The sequence below is a fragment of the Neolamprologus multifasciatus genome, chromosome 13, assembly GCF_963576455.1.
Source record: "Neolamprologus multifasciatus chromosome 13, fNeoMul1.2, whole genome shotgun sequence".
NCBI lineage: Eukaryota > Metazoa > Chordata > Actinopteri > Cichliformes > Cichlidae > Neolamprologus > Neolamprologus multifasciatus.
This window is the reverse complement of record NC_140451.1, coordinates 6,883,782-6,907,103: the sequence shown is the minus strand read 5'-3', so window position 1 is coordinate 6,907,103 and position 23,322 is coordinate 6,883,782. Positions and strand designations below refer to the sequence as shown.

Genomic DNA, 23,322 nt, shown 5'->3' with positions numbered 1-23,322 from the left:
AGTAACCAATATCACCAAGGTAGTATACCCCTGATAAACTTCTAAAATATGACAGTCTGATTGAATAGAGGCCATGAAAGAGTTTAAGGAATGATGATGCGAGAAAAATTATGCCAAAAATGATGCTGTACATCTTGTGGACATGGCCACCATCACGGCCAATAGAACTTGTGTTAAAATTTGTCTTCTCTGTTCTAGGGTTTATATGTCAGGACATAACAAATATCTCGTTTTTTACAAGCTCTTAAAATTAAGCGAATAAAACCTGAAATGAACAACATATAACATGTTACGCTGTTGTTATTGATTTAACAAAAACTAAGCCAGAATGCAGAAACGAGCATGAAAATCTAATAACAGCCCATAATTATATAGCTTAGATAGAACTTGACTGCGTGCTGAAGTGGCAGTTTAGCCATTTGATTCATGTTACAGCAGCTCATGAGTGAATGAACATGGTGTAATAAAAGTACTTTAAGAAGTACATTTTTCCAAACACTTACATTTACTTAAATTTACTTGAGTAGGGTTAGGGGTTGCCACTTTAGCATGCAGTCAAGTTCTATACTTTTGCTAAGGACCTACTAATTTTATTCAGGTGTTGCAACAGGGACACATGGAAAGGTTTCAGGATACCGGGCCTCGAGGACTGGAGTTTAAGACCCCTGGCTTAGACTTTCCAACACCTTGATTCTTTTGTTGTAGAATTGCTGCTGTGGGAGATAATTGTAATTGGTCTGGTTCTTACACAGTGCTTTTCTATTCTACTCGACTACTCAAAGTGCTTTATACAGCATCCCTCATTCACCCATTGACGCCTATTCATACCAGCACTTTCTTCTACGTCCAATTGCTGTCTATCTAACATTCACCCACTCATACTCTGATGTGCGCATCAGAGAGCAACTTGGGGTTCAGTATGTTACCCAAGGGCACTTTGGCATACACACTGGAGCAGCCAGGGATTGGACCAAGAGCCTTTCAGATAGTGTATAACCTGTATTTCCTGAGCCTTGGTGCCAAGAATCTTCCTTTGTATTCCAGAATGTTGATTCTTTAGTGGGAGAAACATTTTTGTCTCTCATTCAAGTCACTCCCTCAGTCTCCATATTGGAATTTCCTTACTTGGATGACTGACATACCATTGTACTGTATCACCCCAATCATGCCTGGGATCTTTGTCCTGTTTACAATGACCCAACTTTGGCCAGGCTTTAGAAGTCGGAAAGATGGCCTCGCATGACACTAGAATACTTACTTACGCTGCCTGCCATTCTACTTTTAAGTACCCCTACAAGTAAGCCAGCAGACTGAGAGCAAAGTGCTCTATTGGGGTGATACAGTACAATGGTATGTAAGATAAGATGGGGGCTAATTATTTAAGACCTTATATATGAGGAGAATGATTTTAAATTTGATTCTGGATTTCACAGGGAGCCGATGAAGAGAAGCCAATATCGGGGAAATATGTAATTTCTTTCTAGTATCTGTCAGTACACTCTAGAGCATTTTGGATGAATTGAAGGCTTTTAAAGGAAATTTTTAGGACATTGTTTGAAAGGTAACATCCTCTAGTTTCTGAATATTTAACATCTGTCTAAACCAAAACCTGACTCTGCTGCCACAGATACCAAGTAATTCTGTAGGAAAATGCGTTCTGACAGTTGTTTCTGTTATGGCCGAGAGGGCCAGGCTGTGGGTGTGGACTCAAATGCAGACACAGAGGGAGGCAAAACGGGCGTGAACACAGTGCTTTATTTACAGTGCCTAGTTAAATTACAAAGCAGGAAACTATGAATGCTATGAACTGTGGGAGCTATGAACTGAGAACTATGAGGCCAAACTATGAACATGAAACTCTGACTGAGTGCTATGACAAGGTGCAAGACGGATCCTGGGAATGGAAAAAGGGGCAGCGGCTTGGGTGGAGGTACACCGTCACTATAATGAGAAGAGACAGGCAGTCTGTGGCAGACTAGTGAATCGTAGCCGAAGGATTAGACTGTGGTGGTTTGGGCTTACGTGTTGCAGGTGAAAGTGTCATGCGAGGAGGGGGTGTCCAAGGGGGTCCGGGTGAGGAGTGTCCAGAGAGGGTCCAGAATATACTTGGAGCAAGGGACCTGGCAGGGAGGCAGGCAGGTGGAGTCTTATGATGATAAGGAAGCAACCAGATGACAGAGAACCAGCGTCCAGGCGGAGATGTGTGTAGTTCAGCTTGTGAAGCGTGACGGCCAGGTGGGTCCTATGACAAAGAAAACACGGTGAGGAGAAATGCAATTGTTAAGAGGCTCTCACAAGGGCTTGGCGGCCTAGCACTAACGTGAGTTAGCAGTAGATCTGGCAGAGGTCTGTTGTGAGCGCTGGCCTTATATACTGGTGACTTGATTGGAATCAGGTGTGAAAGCTGATTGCTGTGCTCCACCTTCAGGCAGAGACTCCAGAGTGGAAAAACCCCGCACTCACCCGGACCATGACAGTTTCTCTCCAATTAAGTTCAGTGATTGTAGGATAAATTCCTAAAACATATCTCAATATAATACATATTGAGCTGCACCACAAACCTTATTCTCTAAAGTTGGGATTAATTCCTTTCTTTTGCTGATTCACTGCTTCACTTTGTGAAACACATTTAGCAACTGATCCTGCCAGCAGGAACGTACATCACATCACCCCGTGCATATATGCAGGCTAGTAAGGCATTAAAGCATCAAACACTTCATGTAGTATCGTAGCAGTCAAAATTGCCTCAGGATCCATAGATTAAATCAACTCTCCACTGAAATCAAATGTAATAGAATTAGGTATGGGTATGTTAGTAGGGTGAGTCAAAATGCCAACTTCTTGGTTCTGCTGTGGAAGTCACAGAATGTACTCGATGGCCCATATAATGAGGATATGATTAACTAAAATTCATCCTGACAAATTTGCAGTAGAAAAGGTTTGCAGACTATAGCTGCATTAAAAGGAGATTACTCATCTTAGGGCCAGTTGCTCTCATTGATGATCCAATCTAGTATTTTTAATAAGGATCAATATTGGATTGTTATACAGAATGGTAAAAGGTCTAGTCTCTATTGTAATTACCATCTACAGTCTAGTAATGTTATAATTTTGATCAAATACCCTGCTTGAACAAATCAAATATTATATTTTATATCATTATTATATATATATTTCTCTTTTCTCTTTGTTCTCCTCAACAGGCAGAGTACAGAGGCAGTCCTAAGAAAGGCACAGAGCCAGCCGTGGACCTGCTGGGTCTGGGTAAGCTTACAGGATAATAAACCTTAGGCTATATGCTGACTTGTCAAACTGTATTTAAATGTCTGCCTAATGCCTCTGACATGTTTGTTAAACCACTTAAGTTGGAAGATGTTATAATATTTTTTGATTGATATAGCAATGATTGGAGGTTAAGTAATGTCTGACGTTATCAGAGGGAGGTTTCATGCCGTCAGGCTTTATTTGGATCATGCAGAGAGGGCTTTCATTACATTTTGATGACTTAGTGCATTAACAGCCAGATGGTATACTATCAGTGACTTCAGCCACGTAAGCCTACAGGTAAAACCATCGAACAGTCTACACACTGATGTACCCGATGCAGATATCAAGCATGTAAGACAAAGTAAAATGAAGCAGGTTTTACTGGATATTTTGTGATGTGAGTGGTAACCACAGGAAATAGATATCCTCAGCTGAATACAGGGGTTAAAATTCTCGAGAGTTCTGGTGTTTTAGATCATTATAGGACAATATATGACTATGTATAATTATGCCTGTGGTAAATATTCTTGCTTCTCTTTTTTTAACTCTCCCATAGAAAACATCTGCTCGTATATGTGTGAATCTAGCCTGGAACCACATTTCATTTGAAAAAAAAAAAAAAGATTTTTGAAAAAAACTGTATGTTGTGGTGTAAAAAAGTTTGCAGTAATTTGAAAAAAATGCACTGAAACAGGGATCTTCTCTTTGTTTTCACATCATCATCGTGATCTAATGGGCTACTTAGTCGATTGTTTCACATCAGTAGACTCATTACATTGCATATTGCTGTTAAGAAACCACACGCGTCAAAGACAAGCATCAAAGAGTAAAGCTTCTTTGAAGCTTTGAAAGTTGTGTTTGACTTGAAATCCGGCAGCCTAATTGTATCAGACTGAGGAACCAGCGAGTGATGCATTTTCTGTGGACGGTCCTTTCATGTAATGTAAATGCGAGGATTTACATTTGGCAACGATCACATTGTGTTTCTGGGATGGCCATGATTCATTGTGCTTGTGTTACCAGTTTAGCATCTTATACAGAAATACATCGAAGATGTGGGGACATGTTGCCCTGAGTGGTGCAGCATCCCTTCCCCTTTTACATGCAGATTCATAACCATGGAAGAGAGAGATGGCAGAAGGATCAGCAGATACAACATTACAATATTTGATGTCTGAGTCCCACATAAGTTTTGTTGCTTGGTGTCTAACTAATCTTAAGTCCCTCGCATGTCCTTCAAGATTTCTCTCATTCTTAGTCACGCAATGAAGACTCTTCAAAATTATGGCAAACACAGAGATGTCTAAAGTTTTGGACATGAACAGAAATCTCGCTGAAGTCCAGAAGTGGATAAATTATTGAAAAAAAATCAATTTACTATGACATAAAGGCCACACGCGCATGATTAAACTTGTTCAAATAAGCGATGTGTTGGCTCAGCTGAGATTGTATCATGAGAAAATGTGTCCTACAGAAAAATAAATATTTGTCTCATCCTTCCTGCATTCTGCTTCACTTTCTCTTTCTTTTATGTAAATAGAGACATTTCCACTATCTGCTGATGCAGAAAACATACAAATTGAAGCATAAACATTTAGCAACAGACAGAAAACTGATTCTGGAACTCCTCTACATGTCTCTTCCATTGGTGTTTTGTTTGTTGTCTAATCACAAGCAGTTTCAATTCATGTCCAAAATATATTTGGGGCACAGAATTTGTCCTTGCTTTAAGCCCTGATATTGGCAAACAACAAACACGTATCGACTCTAAAGCGCTCGGAGTCTGACAAACAATCGGTCTGACTTTAATGCTATCTACTAACACATGTGATGTAGTATAAAACCAACAGAGAAAATAATAAATTCACAAATGATACAAGTGTTAACAAAAAAAGCCAGTTATGATTTAACAAGTAAAACAAGTAAATGTTAAAAATATTAGATACTATATAGCTACTATATTTACACATGTTTTAAAGACCAGGGAAGTTGTGATATTCCAGTAATGTTTAGCAACTGGGAAGGTTTTATATAAAGCACTCAACAACAACATGTAAAAGCCACAAAGCTATAGTTTGAATTTAGAAGGGGGATAATATAGACACATTTTTGGACTGTTACATTTTAGGCCATAACATTAAAAAATGTTCAAGGGCTTTAAAGGTTTCACAGTCACAGAAGAATAAGGATGTGAAGTCCTGGCTGAAAAAAGTAAACTACAAGAAGAACACTCAGGAGCTCCTAATGGAAGCAAATAACCACTTTCCAGACTAGAAGTGAACATCCGAGATGCACTGAAATGTACAAGTGGACTCACAGCGTATCCAAAAAGTATTCACAGCGCTCCAGTTGTTCCACAGACGTCTTCCAAAATGGATTATATTTCTTTTTCACAATACCCAATAGTGAAAAAGTTCAGAAGTGTTTGCATGAAATTCTTACAAATTTGTTAAAACAAAGAAAAAAATATGATGTAGTGTGTACATAAGTGTTTACGACTTATAATATGCTGTTAGCCTGGTTAGTATAGTGGTATCAGTACAGTGGAAGTAATTCATTGCAAGTAAAACTTCTGTGTTGTTGGTATTTTGTGATATAATCTTTACAGATCCTTCGCTTTGAGATCTGTCTCAGAGAAATTGTGGTTGTGTTTTTAGTTCAGCAACTGTCTGCTTGTGTTTCATTGCTTTGCTTTGTGTCTCTGCTGGTGGTTTGGTGGTGATGTCCTTGGGTTCTAGACTTTAGGCAGTCATTGACTACAAAAGATCTTCATCCGTATATTACAAAGAGTCTTTATATTTAAAATTATATTATTCGGTCCATTTATGGTTTAGCCTCTGAAAATGGGGAAGTATGTATAACAGTGGATGTAATTCCTAATGCTTTCATTAAAGCCCTTGAAAGTCAGCACTCATGTCAGACGTTCAAGGGCTGATATGACTCCACTGTGGTGGTGAAAAGGCTGGAGGGCCCACTCTGGGTGAGGGATGAGTTGCTGCCCCAAGTGGAGGAGTTTGAGTATCTCTGGGTCTTGTTCACAAGTGAGGGGAGAGTGGACGATGAGATCGAGTGATGGATTGGGTGGTCAGAAACTCTGGGTAGTGACAGACAGAATGAGGTCGCAGAGACAAGCGGTTGAAATGAGTTTATAGATGGGGTGAGGAGCTCGGTCATTTGAGAGGGGCTCGGAGTAGAGCCGCAGGTCCTCCACATCGAAAGGAGCCAGTTGAGGTGGTTCAGGCACTTGACTAGGATGCCTCCTTGATGTCTCCTAGGTATTCCTAGCATGTCCTACTGGGAGGATGCCCTAGGGCTGACCCAGGACTCAATAGAGAGATTATATCTGTCAGCTGGCTTGGGAACGTTTCTGTGTCCTCCCGGATGAGCTGCAGGAGGTGACTGAGGTAAAGAAAGTCTGGGTTTCTTAGCTTGGACTGTTGTCTCCGTGACCCAAATCCAGATAAGTGTCAAAAAATGGGTGGATGGATGAATGGATGTGGGGATAACATTTCATAAACTGTGGTATTCTCAAAAAACTGAAGTATAGTTGTCAGGTTCAGTAGTTCACTGCATGGGTTTTTGGACCAGTTTCTGGAGGATTACAAGATAATTCTGGGGAAAAATCTTACTTTGCTTTTTTGGGCTCACCTTAGACTTAGGAAGGAAGACTTTTCTGCTTTTCCTTACTTTACTTACTTTCTGAGCAGTTTTGATAACAAGATCAGCATATGTGCAAGTAATCCTCATATATTTCTTTCTTTTTTTATAAAGCTTATAGTTAGGTCTGGATCAGGTGACCTTCAGTCCTCTCTTAGTTATGCTGCAATAAGCCAAGACTGCTGGGGGCTTCCCATCATGTACTCAGTGCTTCTTCTTCACTCACCTCTTTTCACTCTGTGCTTACACAACACTTAATCATTAGTTAGTATTCTGCCTGTCTTCCAGACTATGTCACTCTCAGACCCTGGTTCTGCTGGAGGTTTCTTCCTGTTGAAAGGGCATTTTTCCTTCCCACTGTTGCAGAAGTGCTTGCTCCTAGAGGCAGTTTTGATTGTTTTTTTCTCTGTATTATTGTAGGTTCTTTACTTTACAATAAAAAGCGCCTTGAGGCTCCTGGCTGTTGTATTTTGGTGCACTATAAATAAAATTACATTAAATATATAAACCTAAAATATTGTTCAAAGTCTACTTTTAAAGCAAGTATGAGCTATAGCTATTATAAAAAGTCCAATGTTCCCTTCTCAAAAACTCACATTTTACTTATTTAATTGAGTCCGTTTACCCACCTTTACTGCTATCTGCTTTACTGTGTTGGGTCCTGCAGTTTTTTTGATTGATACTATTTCTTGACCCAAATGCTCTATGCCAAAGCCTGTGGGTAAAACTGCCAGGCAAAATCCAGACAACTGACTTGTTTCTGCCTTTACAGATTCCACATCTATTACGGCTATATATTAGAACATGGGATTTGGTGCCCTTTAATTCACTCCAGTTGCCCCGTCCAGCTTCCACTCGGCAAATCACCCAGGAACTAATATAAAACGCCTCCAAATCTCCTGACCTATATCAGAACTTATATCTGATATAATTTGCTACCAGATCATGTGCTCAAATGCACCACATTCTCTCTGGAAATACTCAGACTTGCAGCTTCAAGGTGGTTGAGAGGTATTGTGTATATCCAGCATGAAAGCATTTTAATGACATGTGTGCTATGCTGACAAACACAACAGCACAATGGCCAGAAAGATTGAATGCATCGAGGATATGACATTCAAAAAAGGTCACAAGCTGGATTCAAACCTGTGACATTTTGGGTAGACAGTGTGCATCTTGGCCCATTAACCGCCAGACTTTTTGCTCCATGCTTGTTGACCTTAATCCTAAACAGCAACAAGGCAGAAGAGGCAGCCCAGGTCGCTTTAGGGTTTTCCCCATAAATTTGTAATGTGCAATCACCCTGTGTTTCCCCGATCTCGGACCATATTATGTCGAACCGAGGTGAGGGTAAGCTGCACTGCCAGAAAGAGAGTCGGTGAAAATGGCATTGATCAGAAAATTTCCCGACGGCAGTGTGGAAACGTGAGAGTAGTCACCCTGCTATAAATAACTAATGCTGCACACCTTACAGCCATGTAGAGTGGATGAGATTTCACACATAATCAATAAGTCAAACATGTGGCTGTGTGCCTTCAGCATCCCCCCGCCTCTTGTGTTTATCCGTCCCTCTATGTCTCTGGTTACATTACTCTGCAACCTTCAAAGAACCTCCTTTGGTTTATGTGTCTGTTTTTGTCAGTTCAGTTTGATTCTGTTTGGTATATAAACTGTGTTAGAGATCAGATGAGTGTCCTTTTTCTTCTTTATTTTTATTTAGTGTGTGTTGTATACATTAAGAAAATGTTACCTAATTCATTTTATCAACTACTGTCCGAAGACATTGTAAGGCAACTTAAAAATGAGGCATTCCCTGACCTTCTCAAGTGTCTAACAGCTAGTGGAGTGAAAAAAAGTCATGGCATATTTTCTGCAAAACTTCAAAGGACGTGATCCTCACGCTCAAGTGCGTCTCGCCTCAGTGCCTCTTTTCTACTTCCAGCATCAAAAATGAGCAGCGCTGGCGAACACTGCCTTAGAAATGGAGTCCACTAATCACTAACATCAACAAAGGACAACAAAACTCCACGTAAAAGCAACGAAACAAACAAATATGACATGAGATAAAATTTGTTAGTGAATGGCTTTAGTGGTTTTTACATATTCAGTAATATTGGAGTGTACTCTGAACTCAGCTGAAGGAGGAATGGGGAGACAGAGTAGCTCAGACAGCAGTGCCATGTGGAGCTGATACGAAGCTTTCAGTGTTTGGATGCTTTTTGCCTTGCTGGGTAGTCTTTGGCAAAGTGCACAGCTTTTTGTTTTCGGTTCTGTGTGTGTATGTGCATCATACGGGCAAATTAAAAACTGCTAGCAGATTATTCACCTTTGTGCTGATTGAACCCACAGGTAGCAGGATTGTGCAACAGGTGTCAAGCAAGTTAGTAATAATTATTTTTTAATATCTAATAATATCTATATGTTATACCTAAGTAAATCCATCTGGCCAAACAGGACCTTTGCCTGGAAATGGACAACAACACTTAATATCTAATGTTAGCTATTTTATCCAAACTCCTGAGGCTGGTAACTGAGCTGACCATTACTTTATCAGCTAACAGGACAATTTGTCGCTGGTAGCTAAGCTACACCCAGCTGACTAACGTTGTCTTGTTTGCTAACGTTATCACTTAATCATCCAAGTGATCCTTGATATAAGTATAGTATGCATAATGCAAAATTACTAGTGCTGTCAATGTTAATCTCGTTAAAATGACGTTAATGCCATAACCGCATTAACGCAGCAAATCTCCATTAGCACTGTAAGGGCACTAAACAAAGAAGTATAACTAACCTTTGCATTGCATAGTGATAGCTAACATGTTGGCAATTACCCAGCTGTAACCATCTATATCTGACATACATATCTTGTTTTGTCTTATTGTTGAGCAGCTGAATAATGACTGCAATTTTTTGTTCATCGCTTTCATTTGTGGAAACACTTTGAAACCCATCAGCCAATTGTGTTACCGTTTGTTTTTTGTTTTGTTTATTGGGGGGATTCATGAAGATGCTGCTCTTCTGGCCTTTTTACTATCACAGTACTAGGAGTGGATAGATCAGAGTGAAAGATCAGAGCACAATGTCCAGATTGGTTGGAGTTGACAGACAGATTATTCAAACTTAGATATCTACCCTTTTCTACCGTGCTCAGCAGAAAAACCTTCTAACACTCAAAAATATATTCAGCCTTAAGGTGGATCGGTTGCACCAGCAGAAGACCACAATGGGTTCCACTCCTGTGAACCATGAAAATATATCTGAGGCTGTGATGGGTTTAGGGTAACTGGAAAAATATAGTCTGGTCTGATGAATTTCCATTTTCGCTGAGGTTGCAGATGGTAGACTCTGCGTGTGCAATCAGCAGCATGAATGCATCGACTAGCCTGCCGTGCATCAACGCTCTGGTCTGGAGGGGGTCATTTAGTGGTGTGAGGAATGTTTCTTTCATCTTTCCTTAATCCCAGTCATTGTGGTTTGGCGAGATGATCGCTCTGAGTATTGTATCTTTTTATGCCTACGGTATGTTGTCTTCCATTGGCAGTATAACATGATATTGTACTGTGACACTGAACCTGTGGGGTAGAGCATGACATTCAGAGCTTTGTGATCATGGAAGAGACTCTCAATGGAAAGCTTCCGACATTTAACGAAATTGATAAAACCAAGGGCCGAGGTTGTTTGACAGATTAGTATGTAGAATTACATTACACGCCATCAGCTCAAAAGTCTGACTGGGCTGCTGGGGCAACACCACAGGACCCTGCAAGAAGGAGGGGCCAGTCAAAATCACTGTCAAACCTCCTCATGTAATGGGTGCTCATGTTCACAGCATGAAGTGGACAAGGTGTAAAAGTTCCACTGTGTATTTAATTCGTGATTCTATATACATTTTCTTAGATGAAGTTCAGCTCGGCAGATATTTTCTTTGTGATTTTAAATTTAACTGACTAAAAGAGCCTTCAACACTTTTGCCTTAAAAACTTTAGGTGCATTCTGGGAAATTTGCACTTCCTGGCCTTGCTAACTTGACCTCCCTGTCATGTGTGCAAAGTGCCTGCATACGTGTTGATGCTAACAGTGCAGCAGTTAGTTTTTTGGTGAGTTTGAGAGTGCAGGCATTTTACATTATGTTTAGCAAGCGAAGCAAAAGAGTGGTACTTAAAGGAGAGAAGATAACAGGATGAAGACTGGATTTGAGATGACGGTCTGATGAGTGAGGGGTTTGTTTTTGTGAAGGATTGAAACATTGATGCCACTTTAATGTTGAAAATCTGCATTCATGCTGTAAATGAATGCAATGCATAAATGTAGAAGCTGGTACTCTTGAAACAATTGCTGAGTGAGAATTTCTATAAATGAGTGTGGTTGTTATACAGTCACCCATCCAGTCAGTCTCTGAGGACCTGTGGTTAAAGGGCTTCTCTCATTTGTTTGGTGCTTTGCAACATTACAAGTGTCTTTATGTTACTTTAGTGAAGCTAAATCTGTTTTATGCTTGGGGTAGCTTGGTTGAGTAAGATAGTATGAGTAATATTATATAATACCATGATGGTGTTATAGCACATGCTTATGCTAGATAAATTTGTCCATTCCCCCAACCTCAGACTGTGGTTATTGTCCATGGTGCTATTTAAAACATTACTAATTATTCCGATATGCTATTATTTTTACCCTTACAGTGTGTGTGTGTGTGTGCTCAATAAGAAAGCAGCACGATCATCTTTTTGACAGTCAAAAAACAAAAGTAAAAATTTGTGGAACCAGGATTTATTGCAGTGGTGTGTAAGCCATGCAACCCCAAACCAACCAACTTGGGGCTTTTTTCTTTTCTTTTTTTCACACAATAGTGGAATTATTAAATTCATTTTCATTTCATCCAATTTTTATTTATTTATTTTTTTACTATTCTCGGCTCTGTATGGAGTCAGTAAGATGGGAGCGCTCTAGGCTCATAGTTGTGGCTTGTTTATATTATAGTAGTAGCCGTCCAAGATGTTAAATATGTAGTTGGAAATGTGGGTCTATTTAATGACATCCCCTACTTTTGGCACAGTAGAAAATAAAATGAACGTTTAGAGCCGTCTGAAGTGCTTAAGCTCACATGGATTGCTTGTATGTTTAATATGAGCAGTTGCCACATTATATTTACTGTTGGCCTGTAATCGCTTAACAAACAACAATCAACTGAAAATCAATAGGTGCAAGCACTGCACTGAAAATGGGTGAAAACCTTAAACTTAGACTATTGAATGCTTACTTCTCAAGAGCATTTCTAAAAACGACAAGGATGAAAACATGGAAAAAATTGAGGTGTGGCTCAAGACTTTTGCACATTACATAAATGTGACTGGGGGAAAATAGGAACCCAGAGATAGTGGTGCACTGGTTACTCTGAGTCCTTTGACTGCAGCACATCCTCACTTTGCACATTGATAAATATTCTTTGGAGAAGTTGCTTTACAACACCAGCATCAGCAGGTAATAAATATTTTCTCCTCACCCTTTGACATCAGTGGAGACATGGGAGGAGGTGGTTTCTCGCTCTTCCTTTATCTTCTAACAAACACATTACAACTGCAGCCGCTCCTTTCATGTCCGTTTTCCACTCTTGCCTCTCTGTAATGACTCTTCCTAACAGCAGCTAATGGCTGTGGTCACCAGCCGGGCTCCTGCTCTCTTTTCTGGACTCCCAGAGTCACTTAAAGGAAGTGGGGAAAACTTAATTTCATGCCCTAGTTGGGACTTGTGTTTTGAGGAAGAAAGTGGGTTGAATTTGCATATCTCTGCCTTCATGGCTGCATTAAGATGTTGGTGAATAACTAACAATTGCAAAGAAGTAAAGTCATCTGGTCTTTTGACTAATGGGGTAAAACCATCAGAGCGTTTTGTCATAAATATGTCTCATTAAAAATAAATTCAAAGCTTAATCAAGTCAGATATTTTACCACATGTGGTGCTGACCTTAATGTGACAGCTCTCCCGTGCTGAATGAGACTGTGTGTGAGAGCAAAGGGGTCCCGAGTGATTATGAAACACACCCCCTGCCTAAACTATTGGTCTGTTTCTATGGTGAAGTTGAGAGTGCTCTCAAGAAGCGGCTCCATCCCATAATAAGGGATGGCGGGCGCAGTGCCTGACATGGCAGTGATGATGAGCCCTATTCTCCCTGCAGCTCATTTCCATGGCAATGGCTGAATGAAATTTTGGTAATGGAGGAGTGGGCTCAGACTGGTAGGAGGGTCACATCTTTATTTTTCTCCCTTCTGCCTCAGTGTCTGACTTGTATCTGTCACTCTCATCAGACCATAAAGCAGTTATCATAATTATGATCGATGTTATTCTTTATGCAAATTCATCTTTCTTTTTTCTTTTTTTAAAGCAAGTTGAAAGTGATTTAACAGTGAAAGCCAAAGCCAGGCTCATGAATGACACGCAAGGATCGTAAAACGCATAAAGGGCAAAATCGCTAGCTTAAATATTGGGACGTCACAAAGCATTAATTTGAAAATGAGGTTTAATAAGTGGCTTCAAAAGGATGTTGAACACGTCTTTCTGGCCTTCTTGCAGTAAATGCTTTTCCTTGTACTGTGCTGTCTGGCTAAAAGAGCTCAGACTTGTTCACACTTTAAAAGGGCTAAATTATAGATGTCTCATCACTGTGGTTATATAAATGACCTCTGCTGCGAGCTCTCTCTCTTACACACACACACACACACACGCACACGCACACACACAGCCAGTTGACTCCCTCTTTTCTATTTATCATGCTCTCTCTCCCTCTTTCTCTCCCTCTCTCTCCCTCTTGTCTGTTAAATGACAGCAGTACATAGTGTACTTTTTTTCTCCCTTCAGCACCATGGGAACTGCTCATTCTGGATGGTTTTTCTGCAATAATACTGTCTTCAACAAAACTCCAAGATAAACTAGAACAGCGGTCCCCAACCTTTTTTGCGCCACGGACCGGTTTATGCCCGACAATATTTTCACGGACTGGCCTTTAAGGTGTCGCGGATAAATACAACAAAATAAAACTAGTACCGGTACCGAAAAAAATAAAATTTATCCATAACACACGTGAAAAGACCCAGGAAAACCGAGTTAACGATAAAAACGATAACAAACTAATGCTGAAAACCGATAAAAACCCTGAAAACTATACATTTCACACCTGAGCCTCAACTCTCGCGGCCCGGTACCAAATGACTCACAGACCGGTACCGGTCCGAGGCCCGGGGACCGCTGCGCTAGAATATAATCTAAATGCATCAAAGGCTTGAAGTTCTGTGGCGGTTCAGCTTTGAAGGTGGATAATCGAGGATCTGTGCTTGCTTATTTTTGGCTGTCCTGTAACAAGTGTGAATGCATTCGGGAAACCTGCATTTTGTATGAATGCAGCAGACCTGTGACAAACGGAGGAACCAAAAATAAAAGTTTGTTTACTGTGTGCTCATCGTGATAGTTTGTTTTCAGATCCTGAATTTTTGATAAATTTGTCAAATGTTTGATACCAGGTTCAGAACAGTCATACTCAATGTTCTTTATGTCTGGAAAGTTGTGTTTGACTTGAATCCAATTAGGCTACCAGTTTTCAGTCTCTGACTGAAGAAATGGTGAGTGATGTATTTTCAGTGGATCAACCTGTCACGATAATGGGAGGATTCATATTTAGTGGTGATTACATTGTCTTCTTGGCTTTCCGAAACTTTCCGAAACCATAGCTGTCATCCATCTGGCTTGTGGCAGCTTGCTAGGCTCTGGGTTTTTTTTGTTGTTGTTGTGTTATGTTAATAAAAATCATGTTGCAGTTTTTAACTGTGTCTTATTAGCTTCATTTTCAGACCCAGAGATTACTGGTTAAGGTGAATGTGTATTTAATGATGGCATCAAAACCTGCAGAGTGTGAATGCAAGCAACTCCTAGTTCAAGCAGCAAGGTGGATGTCTCAGCCGGATAATGATGTCAACCATGTTAGCCAAAAGATGCTTTTACAGAAGGCAGTTAATTCAAAGCAAAGATGCTAAAGGACATGAGACTAAACAGTAAAACACAATCGTTTCAGACTGAAAACTGTCCTTGGATGCAGCTTTCTGTCCTATTAGAGACAAATATATATATCTTTGTGTGTTTGTGTTAATTATGTGCCACATATCAAACTATTTAGAGAAATTTTTACTTGAGTGTGCTTGTGGTGTCCTCATTTAAAAAATATGCCATTTTGTTTTGGCATTTTGTTATTTAATACAGTTCATTTAATGTCAGCATACTCTAAAAATAGCCTGTGCATATGTAGATTGTTGCCGCACATTCTTTCTTTATAAATGCCAATTTATGTGAGGATTTTTAAAACAAAAAACAAGCATATGCATTATTGTTGTGTATATACCTCACTTAGACATCCAGCCCGAAGTTTTATTAGTTTTTAGAAGTTGTTAGAGTTGCTTTTATTCTCGATCTGTTTGCTTCTGTCAAATATTTTTGGGAGATACTGCACATCTATTTCTATCTCTGTTTCTCTTTTAGATGCTCCAGAGGGGGGTGGGAAGGGCTCAGGGGGTGCTGCACCAATTGGTGATGAACTGGATATCTTTGGACCAATGGTCTCCAACCCACTCCCCTCATCCAACAACACACAGCAGGCTCAGGTAATGCACTCTCTCTCTGTCTTTCATCAGCTGCTTATCACTGCAGGCAGGCTGCAACACACAGAGTCTGCAGAGAAAACACACACAGCAAACACACCATCCGCCTTGTACGTGGCGACACACACTCTCGGAGGATCATATCAAAGCAAACCCCGTAGACTCTCTTTTATTGAATTAATTTGACCAGTGTCCTTCAAAGGAGAGTGTGTGTTTGTCTGACAGGGAGCAATAACAGCGAGCTGCTACAGTGAAGACAACAGCTGGGAGTGATGGAACGCAAGCGAATGCCATCACTGAATTTGTTGTTTTCTTTTTTAAGATGCTATCTAATTAATGGCGATGAAAGACACTAAATAATTCAAATGTAGAATGACACGAAAATGTATAACACTACTTTTTACCTGTTGTTTGAATCTGTGACTGACCACAACCATATTGGTCAAAGATATGCCTGATAGGGAATAATAAAGATTAAAAGTACTTAGATTTAGTCCGGTCTCTCAAAAACTGGCATTTTAAAAGACCATTTTTCAGATTTTAATGATACCTGTCATAATTCAGAATACTGACAAATACTGTTTGAGGTTGAAAACGTCAGTTTCACAGCCTGGATCTGTCACCAGGTGCTACATGTTTATGTGAGCTAGAGTCTGAACTGTTCATGTGAGCTGTGTGTTCATCACTCTAGCCTTTTAATGTTTGGTAAACACATGTAATTGTTATGAGTGTTTGGAAAGTTGACTTCACATTCAGCTATTATAAATAATAGACATTTAGCAAAAAATGAGCAGTACAGTTGTGAAAAAGAGTTTTTACAGCAATGTGAAAAACTAGTGAAAAAGTACACTTTTGGTGTGTCCGTAGGAATTAAGAAGGTAAGTACAGGGCTCGCAAAATATCAAAATCCCTGGTAGCCCTTCGGGCAGGCACTCTTCGGTTTTTGGTAGCCCAAAGTAAATTTAAGTAGCCTGAGTAAAAAAAGAGAACAATTTTTTGATTGATGTTTTGTTTCCTTTACAATATTATACATTAAAGTATAATATTGTAAAGGAAACAAAACAATCATAAAATTGTTAAAACACAAATTACAACAATTGTATAAAAATTACAACCATCAACTCAAATACTTGGTTCAAATTGAACAGAAATTTCTATGAACTTGTAAGAACTGTGTAGAACATGAATCAGTCTGTGTCAGATCCTGAATCTGAAATTTTCACTGAAGTCACGGGTAAGAGGCAAGTGGAACCAAGATCTAGACCATTTGCTTTTTGAAGTTTGCAAAGACTGCTAAATTTTGCCAGTGGTAGTTCACTCTTTGCAACAGTACGCTGTTCTAAACAGCTTTTTCAGGAGTTCTTGTTGTGCTTGGTTTATTTTTAGTATGTTTTTTGCAGTTGGTGTTTGTTCTGGGAAAGATACTGCAGACTGAGCAATAATGCATTTCTTGCATTTGTCATGGGTTCTGATGGGGTCTTTCTTAAAAATGCTGGTCCCAGTAACAAAGGCGCTTGTCGACTCAGATATCGAGGGAAACTCACAACACAGCTCGTCATATTCCAGCCACACAAATTCGTTTGTCCATGAAACCAAAAAAAGCTTTGCTTTCTTTTTGCCTCATAGTCTGATTTGTCATAACTTTTCCATTTTGTGGTAGGCTTTTCTTTGGCTGTCCCTTCTCACCCTGACCTTTATTACTTCGCTCTGCAGGACTAAAATACCTGTGTAAATTAATCTCTTTACACACGCACACATAACGGTCAGCAGTTCTCTGCGCAATCAACCTCTATCACATGTTTAAGCTTGTTGCCAGAGATTTCACTTGTCACGTTTGAATAGTAAGCTAATGAGTGATGAGACGATGTCAGAGGAATTGGTGCGCAATTAATCTGTCACCCTCTGCCACTGTACACAGTTTGCACGATTGCAAAGTGAAAGCAAAAACAAGCGCAAATTCAAACGCGATTTCAATATGTCACATATTGGCTCATCGATGCCAAAGGCATAATTACTCAGCTACATTTGCGAAAGAATGCAAAAGCATTTACATATATTTTCCTTCCCATGATAGCCCGACGGGCAGGGCTGAGTTAGATTTTGGTAGCCCAACTGGAAAAATCGCTAGCCCCGGGACGTCAGGCTAGTGATTTTGCGAGCCCTGAAGTAGAAGCCATGTGTTACGTATCAAATAGTCTTGATTATTTGTAAGTGTGAAAACATCTATAACATATATAGTTGTGACAGTTTGATGGTTTGTGGCATGTGCCAAACATCCCAGCAAATTCACCTCAAGGTCAAATCCTGTTATGCTCAAATTGCAAAAAACCCAAGAGCGACACCTCTGACTCTCCATGGCTCGGTTAGCATGTTAAATGTTAAAGTCTATGACAGTAAAATTAGAAAAAGACTTAATGAATATGGCTTGTTGGGAAGGGTTGCCAGGAGAGAGCCTCCTCACTCTAAAATGAGCAGGCCAGCACAGCTTAGGTCTGCTGAGTTGCATCTGAACAAACCACAAGCTTTCTAGAGCAATTTCTTTTAGACAGGCGAGATCAGAACGGAGGTGTTTGGTCATAATGCAGAGCCCCACCAAACACAGCATGTCTGCACAAACACCTCAGATCAACTGTCAACTCTGTGGTGCACGCTTGTTTTGCATCCTCAGGACCTTTGTACCTTGCAGGCTTTGGCTCAAACATCAAAGTATCACCTATTGCAGAAAGAGACGCTGAATGGAAAGATTCGTGGAGCCTCTTTTCTTTTAACTCTTTTTGGTTGTTTGCTGTTTTTCAAAATCTTTATAGGTTGTAGTAAACATAAATTTACTTTAGTTAACCAAACTAATAACTAAAACTAGATATGAAAAAACATTTTAGGTAATAAAACGATCAAAACTAGACCTTTAAAAAAATGTACCTAGCCGAAAAGATTTTGTGAACTTGGAAAACAACCAAAAATTAAATTAAATTATAGAAGAAATGCTGTTTTCTTTTAGTTTGTATTAATTAGGTCAGATTTGTTATCACAAACTGAGGAGGATGGTGATGTTGGGTTAGGGTTATAAAACAAACCTGCACAAACTAACTGAAACTAAACTGAATTAAAAACAAAAAGTTCAAACAAAATAAAAATAAAATCTAATACAAAAACAAAACAAAACTATAATAACTCAAATAAGTTAATAGTCTCATTACATTTTCATTACCAAGAAATCATGTGTACCACCATGCACAGTCAACCCCAAACATCTGAGCCTGTGAAAAGCCTGAAATATGCTCCATGAATACTCCCCGGGGTTTAAAGAAAATAATTACCTTTTCAATCACGATGACAATATTGGTTAGAGATGTTGAAATGAAATATTTATGAGCTGTTTTTCTCAAATCATTAAGAGCATTTTTACATATTTCTGCAAAATAATTGAAACTTGGGAAGATGATTAAGGACAAGGATAGGGCAAAAAAAATAAAGTAAATGAAGGATGAAGAGCAGAGATGAAGCTGTTGTCCAGTGGGTGTCTGCAGCCATATTGGGATTTTCATTTTCTGGGTAAACAAACAGGATGTTCATCAGAATGAGAACAAAAGAAAATTGGAAAAGAGGTTGATGCTTGACTTCATTTCTCCTCCTTTCCTCTGCTACTTTGTCGACTGCTCTCATGAGGATGGGGAAGTTGTGTTGAATTAAACATTTTCAAGGAACTGTTCAGTTTAAAATGCGGTAGGCGTCTTTCAAGTGTGACCTTTGACCTTTGATTCACATGGAAATGAGAACTCACACTGTCAGGCAGAACCACATAATGTCTATTTATATAAATGGACAGTGTCTGATTCACGCATACTTGCAGCAGCACAGTGCTACATGTCAAATATACGGTAAACGCACAGGTATGTCATGAACTGTAACCTTGGAACACACACATACATTGAACCATCATAGTCAATCACGGTCAGGGTGGATTTCACTCTCTGACCTGTTCTTAGGATTCAAATTGTACACCTCACTCTGTCACACACACGCACACCACCGTGCCTCCTGGGGCAAGACCAGGCAGTGGCTCACAGGAAACCCAGGCATGAAGAACAATTATGGGCTTCTGTAACTGCAAGCTCTCCCTTTGCCACTACCAGCCTCCCACTTGCCCTATAATCTCCCCTCCACGCTCACCTCCTCTGTGACTCCATCTACTGCACTGGTGCTTCTGCCTCACACGTTGGCTTATTTCCATATATTCATGAATCACAGTTTGGTTTTTTGGTTTTTTTTTGCTCTGTCAGTGAAGCTCTGGTGTGGTTGCATGTAAAGCAGTTTAACACTGGATGCAGCTCTCCTTCAGGTCAAACAGGAAGAAAGGTGTCAGAGAGGACATGAAGACCACTAATGAGCTGATGTAAAGTAAACATAGCATTAGAGCTGGGCGATATGAGATTTTTTCATATCACGATATGTTTTTTTCATTTCAGGCGATAACAATATATATCACGATATAAGCCAAATAACTATATTTGTAAGATTTAAATGTGCCGTTGCTCACAAGTAAAATGTGAAATAATCAGCAGCTTGTTTTGATTTAAATATTTATTTCCCATAATAAGTTCAACAGGGTAGATGTACTTAAGGAACATGAGACTTTTTCAGATAAATAAAGGCAAATATTGCAAACTACACAAAAGGCAGCCACTAAAGCGTTTAAGTTTCAAAATAGAACAAACAAAACAGGCTACTAAATTGTCAAATCCACTTAGAAAGAAAATATTAATTCTAAAAATAAATCTTAGTTTGTTTTACAGAAGAACAGACAGAATTGACTAACTTTTGTCAATATCAAATAAACTGAGAACTAAAAGGAAATTCTCAATCTCTCCTTGTTGTATAGCTTAGATTTTCAAACAGTTTTAACAGTTACTTTAGTCTGACAAAAGCCGAATGACGAATTAGCGCTTCCAGTCAGAGATTGAGCATGCACCGGTTTATTGTATTTCCAGACTTGCTTTCGGCACAATTTACAGTGCGCGCTACTCTGTTTTTTGTCAGACTTGAAATACCTTCACACTACGGAACTTCTATGGCTCTTCCGTTCGACAATCTCTCCGGCATTGGAACCATCATCGGTTTTCTCTTCGGTAACCTTCGGTCACGCTCTCGGTTGATTTTTCTCTAGTCGGCACACTCATTTCCTCCATTACCTGGGCGGCACGGCAGCTGGCTGCTTCCCAAACAAATACACATGTGCGGCTTGGCACTTGTGCTGTACGTAACAAGTCACGTGACGTGACGCTGCAGCTGTGATTGGTTCGGCTCTGCGCTACTTAATTTGGATTGGCTGTTCTTTTTTTTTCTTCTTTCTTTTTTTTTAGAGGACAAGAGAGATGAGGCCTATCGCAATAGTTTAACTTTTCTATCGAGAAAAAGTTATTTTGCAATACATATCGTTATCGTTCTATCGCCCAGGTCTACATAGCATTAGTGTTTGTGTAGGTCCTCAGGCATCCAGGTGGTGGTAGTCTCAGGAGCCTGAATAGAAGGCTACTTGACTTCTTTAAGGTTATTTTCAAGATGATAAGAGGTGAAATGTCTGTGCAGAAAAAAAAAACCTTGAAGAAGTCCTGTCTTATTCTTTTCTTTTGCATGTTTCTTTTGCATTTCCCAGTTTGGCATCAAGCTTCTGCAAATTTGTTAAAGGTAATTTCTGGCAGTGTTTCTCACTTGGGAGAACAGCTTCAGCTCAGTGGGCCTTTATACTTTATAGGCATCAAAGTTTCCATAAACAATATTGCCAAAGCTATAACAGTAGTTTATAGATTAATATCTAGTTTATATAAAATATAATCTGTCCATATATGTATGGAACGCCAGGACTGCCATAATGAATTAATTAAATACACCATTAAATAATTAATTAAATGTGGCAATAATTAATTAAAAGTGGAATTAATTAATTAAATAAATAGTTATGACACATGTAATTAATTAATTATTGACACATTTAATTAATTATTTATGTATTTCACATTTTAATTAATTATTGACACATTTAATTAATTATTGAATGATATATTTATTTATTTCATTTTGGCAGTCCTGGCGCCTGGCTCTCATCTTGAATTAATTTTATCTGTCAACCTCACCCATCAAACGCAGGGGGCGGGGTTAACGCTGCCCATGCAGCTTCTCTAACATTTGATTGGTTGTCGTGCAAAGTAAGTCAAAACAGGTCGATCCTAGAAAATCGATTGCTTGTGTAGACTTGGGGCAGCCAGGTATCCCAGAATGCATTTCAAATCACAGGCAGTAATGGTGGTGGTGTAGTTTTAAAATACCCCGTTTTTCTGTCACCAACTACACTTTTAACAGTGTTTTAGCTGCGAATGTCGCGCTGTAATCTTCACATGTCTGGTCAGGTTGTCAACATAGAACATGTTTGCAAAAGTGCTCAGATGTTTTCAGAGATTTCAGTAGCTCTGCTAACAGTCAGCATGCAGAGTGCACCGAGGGGGTTACGTTAACCGTTTTTTTTTACATATTCCACTCTCCGTGTTCCACATGTTGCATTAGCAGATTCTCATTTTCACCGAACGATCTTCTCTTTCCACCTGGTCTTGTGTCTCTGTGCTTCTGTAACATAAAGAACGAGCTGACATTTTTCTCACGAAACCAGCGATCAGCTCAACAGGCCCTCAGTTTACCTGCATGCATCCTCCTCCTCCTCACCTGTCAGCTGTTTAACACCTGCTGCTAATTCAAGAAACACGCCCACGTTACCTGGTGATAGTCACAGTTTAACTGGGCAGCCGGTGCTCGATATTACTCAACGTCAGCACATTTTTCTGCACAAGATAAGTAAATATAGTTTTTCCCGAGCGCAGAGCTGCTGGAGCTTGTTTCCCAACAGAGCACTTTATAGGCGAACCCACTTTATCAGCGGCTGATGTCCAATCACCGGCACACAGCTTTGAAACCTCACCTGAGTTTTAGCTCTCAGTGTTAAACGCTGGACTTAATTCACTCAGGTTTTGTCTGTCGGGTCACGTTTACTTCGCTGTTTTATTTACAACTGAGCAAATTCGGTTTGGCTGTGGTTAAAGTTACGTTTCATAACTGCACAGTTTTACAGACGTTTAATGGTTCACTGGCACATGTGTCAGACTTTTCGCTTTTCTTTATCTGGTGTGTTTTGGATTTAACAGTGAATTTTGAGATTAAACTGACTTTTAAAATGTTTTTATACAAAGAGGAAAGAGAAGGCGCATTTCCACCGAGAGGAGCAGAGTTTCCAACTACATGTTCATAATGCAGACTGCAACCTGGACAGAAATATTATATCATCTGTTTTTTAATAGGTATTCTAAGCACCAGCGATCTGTTAGAATTTTTAGAGTTTACTTAACTAAAAATAAATGAGGTTAACATATAATTTGTGTGATTATTTTTTTTCTCTCTCTCTTTTTATTCATTTATTTATTTTTTTGCTTTTTCGGTCATGTTATGTTTAACTGTCAAAGGTTTGTTACAAACTATGAAACACATCATGCAGACTTCTGGATGTTAGAAGTAAACTAATACTGCTCATGAATGAGACTAAAGGCAGGAAGGTGTCCTTTAAAACTAAACATGTTAGTAGGACCTCCCTATTTATATCATAGTTTATGAAATAGCACGTGTATTTCAGTAATAGCCTACTGATTTCAGTGTAGTGGTGAACAGTCACACAGCTCACGTGGGTGTTATCTGTGATACTCCTTAACTATAATTT

The 23,322-nt window shown here is 39.4% G+C and overlaps 1 protein-coding gene across 4 annotated transcripts in view; it reads left to right on the top strand.

The window, feature by feature from the left end:
- The window catches only part of LOC146504938 (stromal membrane-associated protein 1-like), a 141,355-nt gene that overhangs the window by 83,065 nt on the left and 34,968 nt on the right, over positions 1–23,322 (top strand). For all 4 annotated transcript variants that reach the window (XM_085182895.1, XM_085182894.1, XM_085182896.1 and 1 more), the window contains 2 exons: positions 3,204–3,264; positions 15,448–15,569. In XM_085182895.1, the coding sequence (XP_085039021.1) occupies positions 3,204–3,264; positions 15,448–15,569 (183 nt within the window). The remainder of the gene's footprint in view (positions 1–3,203; positions 3,265–15,447; positions 15,570–23,322) is intronic.